Here is a 17,841-nt window from a genome sequence, read left to right on the forward strand (position 1 = left end):
GCAAGGCTTTTTATTTATTCATTTTCTACACCTGCTTTATGCAGTCGAGGTCACTCTCATTTACTATAAAATAAACAAAGTCTCACCATTCAGGATGGAAGTCATTTCTCCACTTGAAAAATGTCCCAGCAAAAACTGAAGCAGGAAACCTTTTGCAGCGATGGAACAAACCAGCCTGTCACTGGTCTAAAGAAAGTTAATTCCAACATCTGTAGGCTGATTAAACCAGGATATAATTTTATTTTATTCTGTCGTTTTACTTTTGTTTAGAATCATCCAAGAAAGCATTTAAAGCTTGTAGTGAAAAGTGAGAAGACAGAAGGATCAAACTCTTCGTCTACTTGTCATAAATTCCAAACTTATCTGGGCTGATTTCATCTCATTGCCACAGAAAATGGTAAAATGTAAAAGATGTGAACCAAAACCTTCTTGACTGTTCAATGTCAGCTCTGTTTCTGTTATCTGTGGATCTGTTCAGCCTCTTTCTCCGTCTGCTTCATCCCCCGCTCAAATGGACAGTTATTTGTTTTATATAGTAACAGAACTTCCCATCTTTGAAGTTCAGACTTCCTGTTATCTCCTTCACTATTCAGCAGATGTCTGAGGAGTGATTGTGTACTCTCTCTCATTGTGTATACAGGTAACAGAAGTGATGAAGTGATTAATATATTTTTCTGTTTTGTTGATGATAACAGCTACAGAACATACTCTTTATTTGCAGAGCTAACCCAACAATAACATCATACTAAGATTTTACCAAAACAAAGCCAAACAAAACTTTTTTTTTTTTTTTTTTTACTGTTTTCTAACTAAACATGGAAGCATGAAACGCTGATAAACTGGTCAAGTTTCGTGGCCAGGGCTCAATTCAGAAACTTTAAAGCAGTGACAGCTGCTCCAAACCCCCTGGAATGGGTCTAATGGCACCCATCATGTTGTTAAACAGGCACGGCTCAGAGCTGGCAGATATATTCAGTCGAACTGTGTTTAATACTTTTTTTTTGTGCTTGTGTTGTTCTCACTCATCTGTAAGTCGCTTTGGATAAAAGTTCCTCCAAATGACTGTAGAATAGAATAGAATAGAATCACCAAGCTGAAAAACCCCAAACTGGTCAAGTTCTGGTTAGTACAAGTGACTGGATGGGTTTTTTTATCCACACAAATTCCAACCCAATGCAACAAGAGTGGAAATAATACGATGCTTAAACATCACTATGGAAAAAGAGCTTCACAAGAGTTATCAATTAGTTATCAACAGAAAATAGTAATAGAATAATGGAAAGTAATAAAACCGCTCATATGGAGTCTTTTTTTGTTAGTCATTCGTTGGTTCTTTCATTTTCAAAATGAGTAGTAAGAACCTTTGTGGGTTTGCACATGGTGAAACAGGCTGAGGTGAAAGCAGCAGAAACTTCAGGGAGGAAACAGTAGTGACAGAATTTGAGCACCACAAATCCGACCTCAAGTTCTGTAAAAGCATTTAACTTACCGGCCAAGCGAATGCAAACATAATGGACTCAATTTAAAGTTTAAAATGAAAAAGAAAAGTGACATTTTGTTGTTGTTGTTTTAACAACAAAAACACCTGAAAGGCCATTTAACTGCTGTCAGATTCAAAGCAGATGTTGACATCATGCTCTCCACAATTTCATGAAAGAAATAAAATAAAACCAGAAGCACAAGCAAAATGTCCAGTCATTAAAAGCTGAGGACCCTTCACTGACAAATGCCTCACCAGGCCGCAAAAACACACAAATACACACATGGGAAAATATAAAACGTAAACTAACTCCCAAAAGAATGCAAGTAAACGCATGTGTAATAACCTGCCTCCACTGATGCGCTATCAGTGCATCTCAAAAACACACATAGAAATTTCCCAACAGCAGATATCCAAGAGTCATCATTATCCTCCCTAAGGCAGCCTGTTCGTCAGAGGGGAAATGCTTGGCTGGATTATTCATCCCTCTCTTATTCATTAGCTGTTGTCCTGGTCAGCAGCCAGGGCTGTTGGTTGGCTGACAGCATTGCAGATAGGAATTAGTCTCCTGATAAAGAAAGAGAGTGGAACGTGGCATTGTAGGAAATTACAATCAATACTGACTCTCATATCCTCGTTCTATATTGACTGAAAATGAGGACAAGAAGCACAATGTACAGCCCCTGCACGTGGAAACAAAGGCATTAACAGGAACTTTTTAACATATAAACGCGCTGTGTAAACCTGCATCAAATGTGTTGTTTAACAGAATCTCACCTCAGCACTTTGCAGAACAAGTGTGAAGAAGGACAAAGGAAACCCAACCCCATGCCTCAAAGTATGACTTTCTGATCGCACCTTCTCCTGCATGAGTCACGTACCAGAAAAATTGTGGTTGTGCCCACCTTGTGCTCTGTAATGTCTCTGAGTTAATTAGAATAGATGCAATTTGTAGAGTTAGACTGCACACCAGTCTTCAGTGTTTGGTTATAGCCTCAAGCACATAACGCACCTCCAGGCAAAACGGCCGTCTGAGTGGCATTACAAATAACATCAGTAATTAAAGGACTGTCTCATCAGATGACATATTTTGCTGTGTCTGCTCTCTCTGACAAAAAAAAATCATCTTCAGACACAACGAGGATTAATTTCTTTCAACACTGAGGAATATTATTGAGTAATATTTTTGTGCAGTTATTAAAATTGGAAAGATGCATAATTTCTGTTCATTAGTAGCAAAGAAAAATGACCTAGAATCTAAAAAAAAAAAAAAAAAAAAGACCAGATTTGAAGATGATGTGTTGCAAATGACTGTATCAGAGTGACAATGGGCAGAGCTGCCAAAGGATGGCAGATGAGATCAGTGCAGGTCAGAGCTGGAGACGTGTTGGGAGGTGCAGATATTTATTTGGATTTCAATACGTTGAGCTTTCCTAGACTGATTTCATGATGTTCTGCCATACCTCCAGCATCAATAAATGAACCATCATCACTGTTATTCTCTGTGACCAGTAGCTACTCTTACACCAGAACTAGTGCAACACTCTTCATGATTGTTTTTGTCCTCACACACTAACATCCACATCTCTCATTATGCAAGCTTGTTTTGAATAAAACTGTGAGGTTGATCCTGAACAAATCGGGGTCTCTGACCTATTCTCCTGGGCCATCTGCATGGATATTGTATATTTCGGTTCAATACCAGGAAATGAACTGAAATCCCACTTGGATCTGTCATTTACTTTCTAATTAATATTTCAATTAACTAAGTAATGCCCAATTCATTACCAGAAACCGGTGAGGTTGAGATGAAACTGACCTTATGCCCTGGTATCAATCTCCTATTGACGTCTTCTCATAAAGCCTCAATTGTGGATCAACCGTCCATTTAGAGAAAGCGTCAATAATCGACTTAAACCGGAGGACATATTACCATAGCTATTAGCATAGACATTGCTCTCGTGGCTCTGAGGTGATTTGAATGTCTGTGAGAGTGACCAACCCAGCCTCCCCTCCTCCGGCTCTTGGTCCAGGGGACGCAGGAGCGCGTAAAGTCTAATCAATAAGCGCTTTAATTATAACGGCCCTCAGCACGCTGTTCTTCACGGTTGGGAGACGCACAATGTCGCAGCTGATCCAGCATGATCATTTCAGACGGAGTGGCTTTTCATCGCCTCAGTAACCTGTCTCTGACCAAAGCTATTATAGACAGCAAATTGTCCACTCCTCTCTATGGGTTTGGTAAAAATGGGGCCATTAGTATGGAGGTGGAGGTTGACGCTTTCTGTTGTGTTAGGGTTGTGTTGTTAAATATGAATGTGTTTATGCTTTCTTCTCGCATCCTTCTTTTTAGAATGAAATGTAATGAAAACTTGTATGAAAAGGTAACTTTTCTTGCTTCTTTATATGTTCCAGAATATCAGCGTGAAATCTAGTGCAGTTGTAAAAGCCTCTGTTTGTTGTTTTCTACATCATAGAAGTCATTCATTCATTCATGATCCTAACCACTTAATCCGATGAAGGGTCGTGGGGAAACAGGAGCCTATCCCAGCAGTCTTTGGGTGAAAGGCAGGGTACACCCTGGACAGCTCGCCAGTCCACATCATAGAATATTTTGTGTAACATTTTGTTGTTCCAATCTGTCCTTCAATGGATCCAGGATGGTTGAATGTTAGTAGCTTAAATAGGTACTAATAAACATAAAGGAAAACATTCACTTTTTATTTGGTTTTCTGTATTGGACTGGACCAGTCCTGGGTTGTGGCCTAATAGAATCATTGAAAATATTATTAGAAGATTATTTTCCCAACAAATTTACCTTTAGTTGTACAATGTATTAAAATCAACATAAAATTTTGGAAAATAAGCTTGATCTAATGTTTTTTTGATCATTTCAACAGCTGGAATACCTTCCAACCTTCCTTTGTAACCCTGTATTGAAATAAGGTATAGACGATGGATATACATAGGCTATAGCATGAGGGTGGGAAGTACGGTTTAAGTCCCTTTGATTGATGTAGTGCATGATCATATATGACATAATTAGATCATTAACATGGAGGCATCAGCGCATCAGTGACATGTTATTGTAACTGCTGCAGGTGGAGCTGGTCTGAATGACTTTTTATGGATCTGGAGTTTCATGCGCAGCGACAGCAGACGTCTATGAAGTCATGAGATTATTAAAGAAGAAAAAGCAACAAGTTACGATACCTAACTTTGGTATTTCATCGCAGTTTTTATATCTGGTGATTCCGCAACCTGCAATTGACTTGTTTTATGCAACAATACATTCTATATATATATTGGGATTAAATGGTTTTGATGTAGCTTTACACAGTTAATAAACATCTCGAATGTGATCCTGACAACACATAGTTTTTGTGTTTGCTGAATCTCCAAACTTGATTCAAAATAGTATTTTCAGGCTTTATCTGAGAAAAGAACTCAGTTACTTATCTGATGTGTTAAACTTGCAGTTTAAAAATCACTCCTTCTCTAAAGTGACTGAACAGTATAAAACTAGTTTACTCATGGTGAATGATACTTTAATTGTATTTAATTTGTATCTTAATCTTGAAAATGTATAAACATGTATAAACATATATATGTATATATATATCTATATCTATCTATCTATCTATCTATCTATATATATATATATATATATATATATATATATATATATATATATATATATATATATATATATATATATATATATATATATATATATATATATATATATATATATATATATATATATATATATATATATATATATATATATATATATATATATATATATATATATATATATTCATTCATTCATTCATTCATTCATTTTCCGAACCGCTTATTCCAATTCAGGGTCGCAGGGTCACTCTAAATTGCCCCTAGGAGTGAGTGTGAGCATGAGTGTGGTTGTTTGTCTCTCTGTGTGGCCCTGCGATGGACTGGCAAGCTGTCCAGGGTGTACCCTGCCTGTCGCCCAAAGCCGGCTGGGATATATATATATATATATATATATATATATATATATATATATATATATATATATATATAGATAGATAGATAGATAGATAGATAGATAGATAGATAGATAGATAGATATAGATATAGATATAGATATATAGAGATATAGATATATAGATATATTTATATATTTTAAATCCGCTGAAACTCAGACTTCATGAAGCCCCTCGAATGAAGTCTAGTGGAACTACAATCTACAGGAGGCAGCATAATGCTTTCTTCACAATGATCATCTTGTTATTACTCTTGTGACACATCACTCTTCTGATGCACACACTGATCGACAGGTCTTTCCTTTTTGGGCTTTCATGATGGATCACTAGATGGCGTACTTTCCCTGCTGTGATTAAACGTGTGCAGGCGCTTGACAGGCTCTGAGAGAGTCATCCAGATTTAGCTCAGCAGCACAGAGTGGGATAAATACAACCGCAGCAACCCCTAGGCAATAGTTGACATTATTCTGCTCTTCATGGCAATAATATGTCAGTTGCCCCTGAATAATTTAGACATCCAATTTCAGACAAAACAGAACTAAACAATTCTAGTTTGACAGTGTAGCTAGAAAGTGTCCTGAAATGTGTCCTGGATATCTGTGTAAACAGCGGATGATTTGATTGACTGATTTCTGTATCTGGTCATCAGTTACTTGCCTCTCTTTGGCAGTGGCACATGAATGAGGCTGTAATTGAGGGGCATTATTAAGGGAAGATCAAACAGTGCAAGTTCCTTTTAAGGCAACCACAGCTCATTCATAACTCGTTGCAGCAAGGTCTTCCTCTCTCTTCATCCCCTTTCTATTTGTCTGCTTTGATCATGCAGTCCATATCTCACCCTCTTGCTTCTTTTTTCACAAGCCTTTAAGCAACCATGCGCTTGCTTTATGTCTCTTTGGTGCACGTCACACCAACGCTTACTTTACCTCTAACCCACACTGCCACGGTCACATCTTTCTGACAACTAAGACCCCACCACCACCAACCCAAAACGTTCTCTCCTCAGCCCCCTCTGTGGCACCCCACCATCCCGCTTCTGCTGGGTTAAGCAGGGTCATCTCAAAGTGAAATCCTAAATGTGTGTGTGTGTGTTTGCGTATGTGCATGAGAAAGCCTCGTCCCTCCTGCTTGGGCAAGATTATTCCAAGTTCCTGACCTCCGGGTGGCGAGAGGGGCCTGTGTTTGGAAACACAGTCACTTGTCTTTGTCTCTTGAACCCAGCAGGAGAGCTTGGCCAGGGGCCTCTCTCTCCAGGCGAGCCTACGGGCTGCTCTCGGTGCTGCTGGTCTGTCCTCTGATCCTCACCACTGCCATCTTAATATGAATATGCCTTGATTAAGCAGACAGCTGGTAGAGCAGACCAACACACACACTTCAGCACACACCCACACATTCACACAAACAACAGGATGAGTTTGGCTTGCAAGCAAAAACATTGATCCAGAGTCCCCTAACTGTGAGTCAATCTGGCCCCAACAGCCATTCAAGTGTATCTGACTGATCTGATGTTTCCCGATAAGAGAAATTCCTCCTGGGGTACGCATGTGTGAGTGCATGTGCGTAAGAGATATTGATTACTGCGTGACATGGCAGTATAGATCTCAAGCAGCTGTTAAGAGTTTAAATTAGGCCTGTGGCATATCATTAAATCACTATGATAATGTCAAAGGGAACACGAGGAAAGTCTTTTCTTCTTTATCCCATTGATAAAAAGGGTGACTTTGCATGTGTGTGTGTTTGTGCGTTGCATTGATTTTTGCGTTCTCAGCTTTCTGTTATACCTGCAATAGGTAACTTGTCAGAGCAGAAATAAGGAAGCCTTGTCAGCTTACCCTGACTGTACATCATATCAGCTTCTCTCCCGCATTTAACCAAAGTTTCTTCTTTCTAAAAGGCACTGTAGAGGCATATCTTCAGTACATGTGTCTGTTTGTTTGTCTGTCAGCAGGATTACACTGAAAATACCAAATTGAATTTCATGGATCTTGGTGGAGAGATGGAACATGGCCAAAGGAAAAATCCATTACATTTTGCAGCAGATATGGATCACTGTCTTTAAAAGTGTGAGGCACTCCTTTAGCCTTGGCAAAGAATTCAGTCTCTGAGTGTCCTTCTTTTGTGTTTTTTTTTTGTCCGTCAGCAGTATTATCTAAAAACTTCTGCCATCTAAACACAGCTAAAGTTGGTTTTGAATTGAGTTAACTTTCTTTATAAGTGTGAAGAAAAAGCTTTGGCCTTGACAAGGGATGCACTTCCAGAGCTCTTTAAGTTCTGCTGATGTTTTTCTTGTTAGACAATTTTCTAAAAGAGTCACTTTAATAAGCTTTTAAACAAAGATTACACTCACCGCGGCTGCAGTTTAACCTGTTAAAATAAAAATGGAGACTTTGACTATGTAAGAAAACTAGGATGAAGTGTCCTTTCTCCATTTGCATTATATGCCAGATTATCTGTATAGCATTTGATAATATATAGTCTGACTTTGATAATAATCCATCCAAAGGCTCTCATAGCATTTCTCTCTGATTTCAAGTAGAGACATCCAGTGCTCGTTGATATACGTCAATCTGGGCTGCAATTCACAGAATGACCAAGAGGACACAGGTTAAGTGCTCTATAATAGATGCTCCATTGTGTACTTGTTTCCTGTGCCAAATGAAAAAGGATTTTTAATGCATTTTCCTCTTTAAAAGCTCTACAGCAGCTTCAAGTATTTATGAAACTCAAAACACTTTTCCCGACAATTTTCTGGGTGTATTATCGGCTTGAAGAATTCAAATATCACAGCAAATATCCTCTGAAATTAAGAATGTATTCATACTGGATGGTCTGGATGATGTATCTGTACCGATGCAGGATGTTATAATTGAAAAAAAAGCATCAACCTTCCACTTCTTACAACTCAGTGTGACTGTAGTAGTTCCAGTGAATGTGTTCAAGGCCACAACAGAGCTGCTGAAGTCTTTATAATTCTCTTTCCGTTCATTGTGATCGTTCAACTCACATTTTTATTGGCCTGTGGAGCTTACACATGCTCATGGCAGAGGTGCCTTGGTTATGAGCTGTGCTACCACAGGTAATGTGATCACTCCCCAGACAGAATGATGTGTTTACATCAGGAGTGAGACAGGATGGAGGGAAGATGAGGAGCAGCAAAAGTGAGGGGAGGATGAGCATAAAAGTGGTAGAAGGATTTAAAGTAGCGGCAGACAAGAGGAGGTGAGAGGCTGTGAGAGGAACGTACAGGAGGAGGGACGGAGAGAAAGACAATGGGTGATAAATGATGTGAAAGAGAGGAGAAGACAGAGACGAGGAGGGAGTCTCCCTGTCAATCAGATTATGAACCAATCATTTGACAGAATTGCTTTGACCTGAAACCTGGCGGATCGCATTCACTCCCACACACACATCCACATCCACAGATGCACTCAGAGTCATTTCCACACAGCTGCATGGAGATAAATGTGTCTCACTCGCATCCAGTCTGGTGTTAAGTGCATGTATTAGGGTGTATCAGCATTCATGTATGTGCTCGGTTTGTGTGTGTGTCTGGGTGTAAGTAAGTGAATGAGTAATGAGCGAGTGATGGATGAATGATAATGTGCATTTGCCCTCTCTCACGAGGGCCCAAAGCGCTTGGATGTCTCGCCTGCCTCACACATAAAACGTGCACAAAATTGCGTCAGGTGTGAAAGCTTTCTCACCTATCCACTGCATACGTCGCAGAACCTGAATCTCCTCCCCACTGCTTCTCCTTTGTGCCTTTACCTTGTGGTATATCTGTCTACTTCTTCTCCCTTTCTTCTTGAACCTCGACTTTGCCTTCTGCATCTGTCTGTCTCACCCTTACTGTCTGCTTCTTAGTAATGGAGCTAATTTGTTTAGCTCACAAAGAGTGTCTGTCCATTAGCGCAGGCCTGTTTGTGCTGAGGGAGATGGTGACAAATAACACCAATGTGTGTATGAGCTGTGTGTACAATACTGATTGTTTGTGCGAAGGACGAGTGAAAGAAGCTTCGCTTCATTAAATAGTCCATATTTGTCATTAAGAAATAATTTGCTCTTTAACTTTGAGTAAGAAATAATACCGTAGAGTACCTGTAACTGTCACTGGGTGCTTCGTGTTTCGCTTTATAAAAGCCACGGAAAGAACAAATGTTTGCTAGTCGGAAGACTCTCCTCAGCTGAATGTCACTTTATTGAATAAAGTCAGTGCACCAGAAAATGTGACAATGCAATACTAGTGTTTTAAAGCCATTAAGTGAACAGCTATTTTATGGTTTACTCCTTACTGGTGTCATTTCTGCTAAACTAAATCTGTACTTTGCTATTTTTACATGCTGTCTTATCTGAACACATTTAACATTTTACTCTCGACTTCATTTTTAGCTTTGTTCCAAGATTAAGGCACTAAAGTCACAGAATATTAGGTCACCTTTAAATAACAAGAGTTTATATAAAAACAAATATCAGACATGAAGCAGACAAATTGTTGCTGTACTGCTATATCTTGCTGCTGTCCATTTGGACACAACATATAGAAGGAGAAAATGTGATGTGAGATGTGGCAGAGCTGCTCAGGACTTTTTACAGAAGACTGCACATTTTCCATTTCCATTTCTTTTCTCTTTTTCCCTTCTTCTTATAGTTCCTTACTTTTCAACTTAACTTTCTGAACCACAAATGGTTGGGGTTCAGAGTAAAATGTACACAGTTTTGTCTACATGTTTCAAAATACATAGACAGTCATAATCTGCATAGTTACAGCATGCATATTTTACTGTTCACGGGTCATGGAGAGTCCTGACTCGCAAATACTGCCGGACTGAAAGCCATTTCCCTGGGGAACATTTTACATTTTCACATACACGGCTGCAAAACTGACACATTTTGGAGCTCAAGTGGTCATAAACATAGTTTCTCCAGGTTATTTTAGGGTCCTTTGGAGTTTACTTTGGACCTAACTTAAAAGTTGTACTGGCATTGTATCTAAATATGAGACAACTTTAAAAAAAAATAAGAAGAAGAAAAGAATAAAGAACCCATTTTAAATAGCACCTTTGGGTACAGTGTTACTAACAGCCCTTTGCACATATTTTCCTCCCATTTTTTTTAAAAAGTTGCATCTACATGAAAATGCAACACTTACCACAGCTTAAAAAAACTTCAAAATACAATAGTAACTATATCAGCTTGCTGTCCTGGGTGCCCTTTGCTGAAGTAAGAAAACAGACAAAGTGCAGTTAAAGAAGAAGTATCTGCAGGAGAGAGAAAGTGATGTTACTGAATACAGAAAAATCCAGCAAGGACCTGACATGTGACCTAAGAGATGCACCTGATGTTTCAGCTGATCCAGCCTGCTGTCGTCTCATCAGAAATCGTCTTCATGGTTGTCAAGAAGAAAGGGAAACGAGGAGAATGAGGTACGTCAAAGGAAACCAGAGCAGGACTGGAAAGCAGTGTCACCAGCTGTTATGGAGCCATGAATCTTCCACAAATCTTCCACTGCTGAAAACCAGTGTGGAATCATTTTGACAGAGAATGAAGCCAAAGGCAGCCACCATCCAAGGAAAAGCCTGTGAAATGTCTTTTAACAAGCCTGAAGAACAATAACTGAGGACTACTTAAAGAAATTACAAGAGCATTTGTCGAAGAAGGTTCCAGCTGCATCAATCCCACCTTTTCCTGACAATATATGTAGAAATGAGGTTTGACTCACTGGGTTTTCTGCAGCTCAACAGTGTGGTTTCTCATTGTTATATATTTTTTGAGTCAGTGCGTAATGTATCTAAACTGCAGGGGGGTGCGTAGGGCACTCCTTCATTGCAGAGCCATGCTTTGTTCTCCATGTGATTTGGTTTCACTATAACAAGTAAGTTCTTCTCTGAAAAAAAACATGTTATTTGTTTTACACACACATTCACATTCACTCATAAGTGAACATTTTCCCAGTCCCTTAATCAAAATTAAAAGTTTCAAAAGAAATACTAATCAACCATATATTAAATATTTCCTTACAGCATCATTTAAGTGCATAGTTTTATTATAACTAACTACTACAGGGTGAAGAAACAGCTGCACAAACAGCAGAGCAGAATCAGATAAGAGTATTCCAGATCCTGGTTGGACCAGGATGAAAACTAGATGTGAAACAGAAACAGGTCTACTCAAAGAAACAAAAACCACAAACCTCATGTGTGTAAGAATGAGGCAGAAGATTCATTCTCTTCTTGATCTCAGAAATTTTATCACTATAAAGATGACAATCATGCAAGAAATGAGTGAGAAATGAGTTCTGAGTTGGAAGTCTCTCCTGCTTCTCTTTGCCAACAGGCTGTCACTGTTTGGGCACGCTCCAACCCACCATGATGACTACATCCTTCTTTTAATCCATCAATTTCTTTCTCCCTTAACGCCTTTTATATGATGTGAGACTGACTGAAGAAAATAACCAAAATGTCTCCACTTGTTGCCATCTGTTTCTTTTACGTTTAAGATGATTTTGTGGTTGAACATAAAAGCTATTTTTTGTTATTTATATTAAAGACTGTTCTGCAAAATGACCGCATCCTGCTTTGAAATGTTATTCAAAAATTTGTTCACCTCTCCACGGTGAATCTGCATGTTTTCTCATCATTGGCTGATAGGTCAGCTCCAGTGGGAATGTGATACAGGAAGGCTAGGTCAGTTTTCATTGATTGTTAAATCATTCCACTGTTTGAGAAGGACACAATATAAGACTCTGAATGCTCTCCCCCAGCAGGCTTACAGTAAACATCCCTTCTCTCGGCTGAGCTATATGCCAGACAATATTCACTTTGCTCGCGAGTCAGCATTTACTACATTTATGTGTGTGCTGGTGTGTGTGTTTGCATATATATGTGCAGATATATATAAAGCCACAACAATTTAGCCACCGGTAAAAAATAGGCTGCTTCCAGCCCTGATAAGAAGACACTTGGAACATAGTGAATATCCTTTTTTCTGTCCCTTTCTTTTCATTTTTCTGTTTGTCTGTCTGTTTGTTTGCCTCTCTGTCTGCATAGCTGGCATCAGCTTTAAGGAGAGCCTCCTTCTTTATCCTTCTCCTCTGTTTTGTGGGCAAACCATGGCGGACACCAGCAGATTTTTTCCCCTACTGAATGGTTGTTTTATCTCTTTCTTCCTTTCATTTATCCCACAGACTCTTCCTCTCTATATATCTGTATGAATGTCTATCTGGACAGAGTTAAAGGGATTTTTTTGGTGCTAAAAAGGCCTGATGTTGGGCTATGTTACACAGCTATGATTAGTGAGATGAAACCGTTCCTGGGTGTGTCAGTGTAAATGCTGGAACTAAGGTACAGACCACTCCACCTCAAAGTCAAAGCAGATATGGGAGCACATATCTAAGTTTGGGGGGATTGGATGTGTTTTTGCAGATGAGGTGCCGGGGCTGCAGCAGGATGGGGGGATGTTGAAGGGTTCTCGACTCGCGTATGCAATCGAGACATGGAGGCAGACGGGGGCAGGGAGGGCTTTGTGCACCAGCCCTTTCCCACACTCCCTTTCACCTTTTGTTGTGAAGCAGGACCGAGGTTCTGTGACATGACGAATTGCTCTGCCTGCTTAACTGTGTCCATGGTGGCTGGAGAGTAAAAGTGGTGTAAAGCTGAGTGATGCATGAGTGAGAATTTCGGCATGTATCTGTTTGCACAGTCATGCCTTCAACCTGAAACTGCTTCTGTTTCCCATCCGTCTGTGTGGCATTGCTCTGCTAGTTTGTCATCAGCTCGGAGCAGGAAACTCATGATCTCGATGCTTCAGGCTCTTAATGTGCAGATTCTGCAGTGGATGAGCTGGATTCAGCCGCGCACACACTAACTCAAGCTCATATGCACACCCATGCCTCTGCCTAAATGCCAGCACCAAGCTGTTGCCCATAAAGCGTTCAGTCTGTCACAATAGAGACATTACCACATGAGTGAGTGGCTTTGAATGGGGCTAAGGGTGTGTGTATATAGAGTATGGTGGCTGAAGGGGAGTTCCTGGCAAGGCAGACGACCCTGTCATCACCTCTGCCCCATGTCAAACAAGTGATCGCTGCCAATGGGGCATACACACTTGCACAAACTCCTGCTGCACTGCCTGTGGTGCTTACAAACTCCTGAAACTCTCCTCTATTTAATTCAAAATAAGCTCTGCACACATGTAGAAGGTTTTTATTTATATGTAGCAGAGTTACAAAGACCAGCAGGTTTGGCTGTGCGGTGAATGGTTGACCCAGTCAGGCCGAGAAGGGTGAGGGGTGAGACTCATGGGGTCAAAAAGAAAAAAACAAAAAACAAAAGAAATGCTTTAAAAATAACTGAATAGCTGTGGAGGATTCCAGTAATTCCATGTGGAAAAAAATTCCTTCTTATCAAGGCAAGCGCACGTTGCAAATTAAGCATAAATGCATGAGGAGACACACATTTCAAATATTAATTAGATGACTGTCGCTCAGCTCTGTCAGCAAACTGTCACTGCATGTGTTTGTGTGTGTGTGTAGCCTTAAAATGTCATTATGCAAAACTAGACTCCTTGACAAGGAATGCGGGATGTGTGTGTTTTGTGCTTGCGCATGAGAGTGGTAGAGGGAGTGACATGGGTTTAAGGGGCCATGTCACCCTGTCTCTGCTGGAATGTATGACAGTAGTGTTTTGTCACTGCCTGGATGAGTGCAGCATCATGGCAGCAGAAACGGGGGGGGAAGAAAAAGAGGAAGGAATACGTTAAAAGAAGAAAAGAAATAAAGGAGTTGAATTTTTTTTTTTTTTTTTTTTTTTTTAATTTCTACACAGTCAGTGTGGAAATTAGGTCATCCAAGTAAAGCCATTGCAGGGAACAAATCATCATCATAATTGGACCTTTAGCAAATGTGTGGAGGTGGCAGCTTCACACACACACGCACACACAGACACAAGATAAAACACAAAAGCCAGAAAACAGTTTTTTCACTACACACATGGCCGGGAGGGGGTAAAACAGAATTTCGGCATAAATCAGAATATGTTTGACAGGTTTATAGCTCTTTCAGGAGCCTCATTTGGGACAGAAGCGTGATAGAAGAACGTTACTCGTGGCAAATATAATTGTGGTCACGATCTCACCATAAATCACGGTGTGGTTACATCACAGTCGCCCGGTGGCTGCAAGGAGGGGTAAAGAAATCCCAAAGCATCAAGTGGCCAATGGGATCTATGCATTCTTTCATTTTTCTTACTGGGCATTCACAGCTCAAAAACTGCCACACTGAATATGAGATGTGCTTTCACAGTTTATGGCACAGTTGACATGATTGGAGTAAACTGTTGACATCCCCAGAAATAGTCATTACTTTTTAGTCATCATGACAGTTAAATTAATGGATGTTATCACTTATATTCTGTATCTAAACATAAACATGTCCACACTCTCTTGAGAGGTCAAATGACATTCTAAAACTGTGTTATTTCTCCATGTCAGGGGCGTGGGATTCACCCTTATGAGCTCTGTCTGCCGGTCATGTTAGATTTGTGGAGGACTGAAAGGTTGACCTTGCACACTCTCAGCTCTTCCTCACACATTTTATAAAACATGCTCCACACATCACTTATTCATGTTTAAAGACAGCCTGCTTGAAACATACCAAGAGCCACATTCACAAATAAAAAAAAAACAAAACATTGCACACAAAGGCAACTCAGCCCACACACACATGTAATATGTGCTGAATAAATCTCCATAAAGTGTCAGATTTAAAATCTGTTGTGCATGTCAGCATTGTCTGCTGCTGTTGGCATGCAAAAGGAACAGTATCAACATCTGGGCAAAGATGGAGAAGAGCGAGGCAACCCGGGGCAGTAATTGCCATGTGTCATGTCACTTATCAAGATAATTGACAGTATTTTCTACAGTGAGGGGGAAGAAGGAGATAGTGTTTATCTTGGTGGTACCCTCCGGATCCCAAGTGCTGGATCGGTAATGAGACCGTTGGCTTTGCTGCTGTTTTTATATTTCTGTCCGGTTCTGTGGTTCTGTTTCAGCGTGACCATTTTTCCTGCAGAATATCCAAGACAACCAGTTTCACCTGCATATGCTGGTCTGCATTTCTATGACTGTAAGAAGAGCAGCACGGCATTGTTGCATATAACACAAAAAAGAAACTAAAAAAGGCAACATTTCAAAAAACTGTTTGGAGATTTTTCTTTTCCTGAGGTGTGTTTCCTAAAACATCAATGATGAAAGGTTAACTTTATGGCTTTGCTGTTCTTTCCGCAACAATATTTTGTGAAATTGCAGAGCTTGCTGAATGTTTCAGTGTTTTCTATATATTTTATCGTTGTTTTCTTTTGCTTTGTTTATTTATTTTTACATGTTCTAATTCTTTTTGGAATAATCAACTTGACCTACATGGTGATATAATGAACACAGTGACTCACCTTTTTCCTTCAACATATTTTATTCAGAAGTAAAGTACGAGCTGAAATAATGTCCAGCAGAAGCGGCAGAAATGTTTTATTGAAAGTCTGTGCACTGCTTTCAGCTTTGTATGAGCTGCAAAAAAAAAAAAAAAAAAAAAATCAACATCAGGATAAATCAGTGGATCAGCTGTGTATTTTTGAAGCCACACTGGCTAAGCTCCACCGGCCTCTGCATCACCTCAGAGCCCAGGCGGCTGATTGACAGGACTTTGCTGACTGTGGACCCTCCTTCCCAGCGTCTCCTCCTCTCTCTCCTCTCCTCTGCTCTCTCCTTCTCCCTTCAATCGCAAGGCTGCGCTCACCGACTCGACACCGCCAACAGGGATGCAGCGAGGGCGCAGCGCAGCCTGAAAATGGCACCACCACGCGTCCTGTGGATCTATCCATCCCTTTCCCTCCTGACCTCCCTACTTCTCTTCCACGCGTTGTCGCCGTGCAGAGCCTTGCGGAATTACCCGGAGAATGAAGGTGAGTGTGCTGGCGGGGTTTTAGGATAAGAACCTTGGATGACTTGGCGGTGCGCCGTGTGTCCGTGGATGGAGAGCCCCTCATCCCGCGGTTCCACTGGCCGAGGGAAGGAGCGCAGCGCGGCGCGGCGCAGCGGCGCTGACTCCGTTAAGTGCCGGACTCGGTTATGAATCATGCATAAAGAGAAGCGGAGAGCGGCGGTGAGAGAGAGGCAAAGAGTGTTCGTCACGTTTTCCCTTTCCTAGCATACTGACATTAAATTTGTATACACACACAGAGCCAGATGGAGCGGGCTGAGCTCCACGTTTCACTTTCTGACACCGACAAAAGCGTCTTCACTTGTTATAGATCGGCACGCTGCTTTCCCTTCTCTAAAGTGCTCTAACTTATAATGATTATACCAAAACATTGACATATCTGTCAAAATGTCTCTTAATTATAAATATGATCATTATTACACATTGATGAATGTTTTTTTTTCTTTTTACTCCTTTACTATAAGCCACTCACTCTGCAAACGAGGAGCAGCAATTACATTAAATTTGTCACACGCTGCTGCTGAGCCTCTCCCAGTTATTATATTAACATCGATGCTCAGTCTGAAATTAGCCCATGCGTGTGCTTATACTAACTCCCCCTGACTGCTTGGTGGCCTGAAACATGGAGGCTGTGATGTTTAATGCCAAGTTAAGTTGCACTAAACGGAGAAGTGCAGGGTCGAGCGCTCCAGTTGTTTAAAAAAAAAAAAAAAAAAGAGTCTGTTATTTGATTAAAAATGATAAGAATCTCCTGTGGTGGTTGTCAGGCACTCTTGACAGATGATGCAGCTGCCAGTTGGTATTCTGTGAATTATTTCATTCTGGCAAAGCTCCAGTCAGTCATGATCTGAAGCTCAACAAAGCTTCCATCACCACGATTCTTCTCCTCCCCATCTGTCTTTTCTCAATCACAGTTGCACACATTCATGTAGAAACCTCACACAGGTTAGATTTAACAGTCAAATGATTCAGATCCCACAGTGACAGGCCCCACTTTGGGATAATGGGCCTTCCTGTCTATGGCTGACTTACCAGTACAAGCTGTGTGTACATACATTGCGCTGAATGTATGTCACAGTTCAGAGGAGTGCACACCGAACAAAGACCCTGGAGGATAGGTAGGTAGCGAGACTGAGTGAAGGAGGAGGAGTGTTTTAACTGCACGAGACAATGCATGTGAGGGAGACACTAACACGCTGCTGAAATATTCATTGACATGAGCATGAATGATGAAACCAACTGGAAGCCAAAGGAAACTCCTGTTGATTTAGATAAACACACAGGGACATGTGATCTGCAGTGAATCTTTATACCTGTGTGTGTGTGTGTGTGTGTGTGTGTGT

General features: G+C 40.5%; 1 protein-coding gene across 1 annotated transcript in view; it reads left to right on the plus strand.

Annotated features, from left to right (window-relative positions):
* Positions 1-16,345: 16,345 nt before the first annotated feature.
* The window catches only part of LOC306758314 (ephrin type-A receptor 3-like), a gene marked incomplete at its 5' end in the record, with an annotated part of 79,540 nt that continues 78,044 nt past the window's right edge, over positions 16,346-17,841 (plus strand). Inside the window, one exon of the mRNA XM_079243610.1 lies at positions 16,346-16,460. Within this exon, the coding sequence (XP_079099736.1) occupies positions 16,346-16,460 (115 nt within the window). The remainder of the gene's footprint in view (positions 16,461-17,841) is intronic.

Source organism: Telmatherina bonti, assembly GCF_933228915.1.
Source record: "Telmatherina bonti genome assembly, chromosome: 7".
Classification (NCBI taxonomy): Eukaryota; Metazoa; Chordata; class Actinopteri; order Atheriniformes; family Telmatherinidae; genus Telmatherina; species Telmatherina bonti.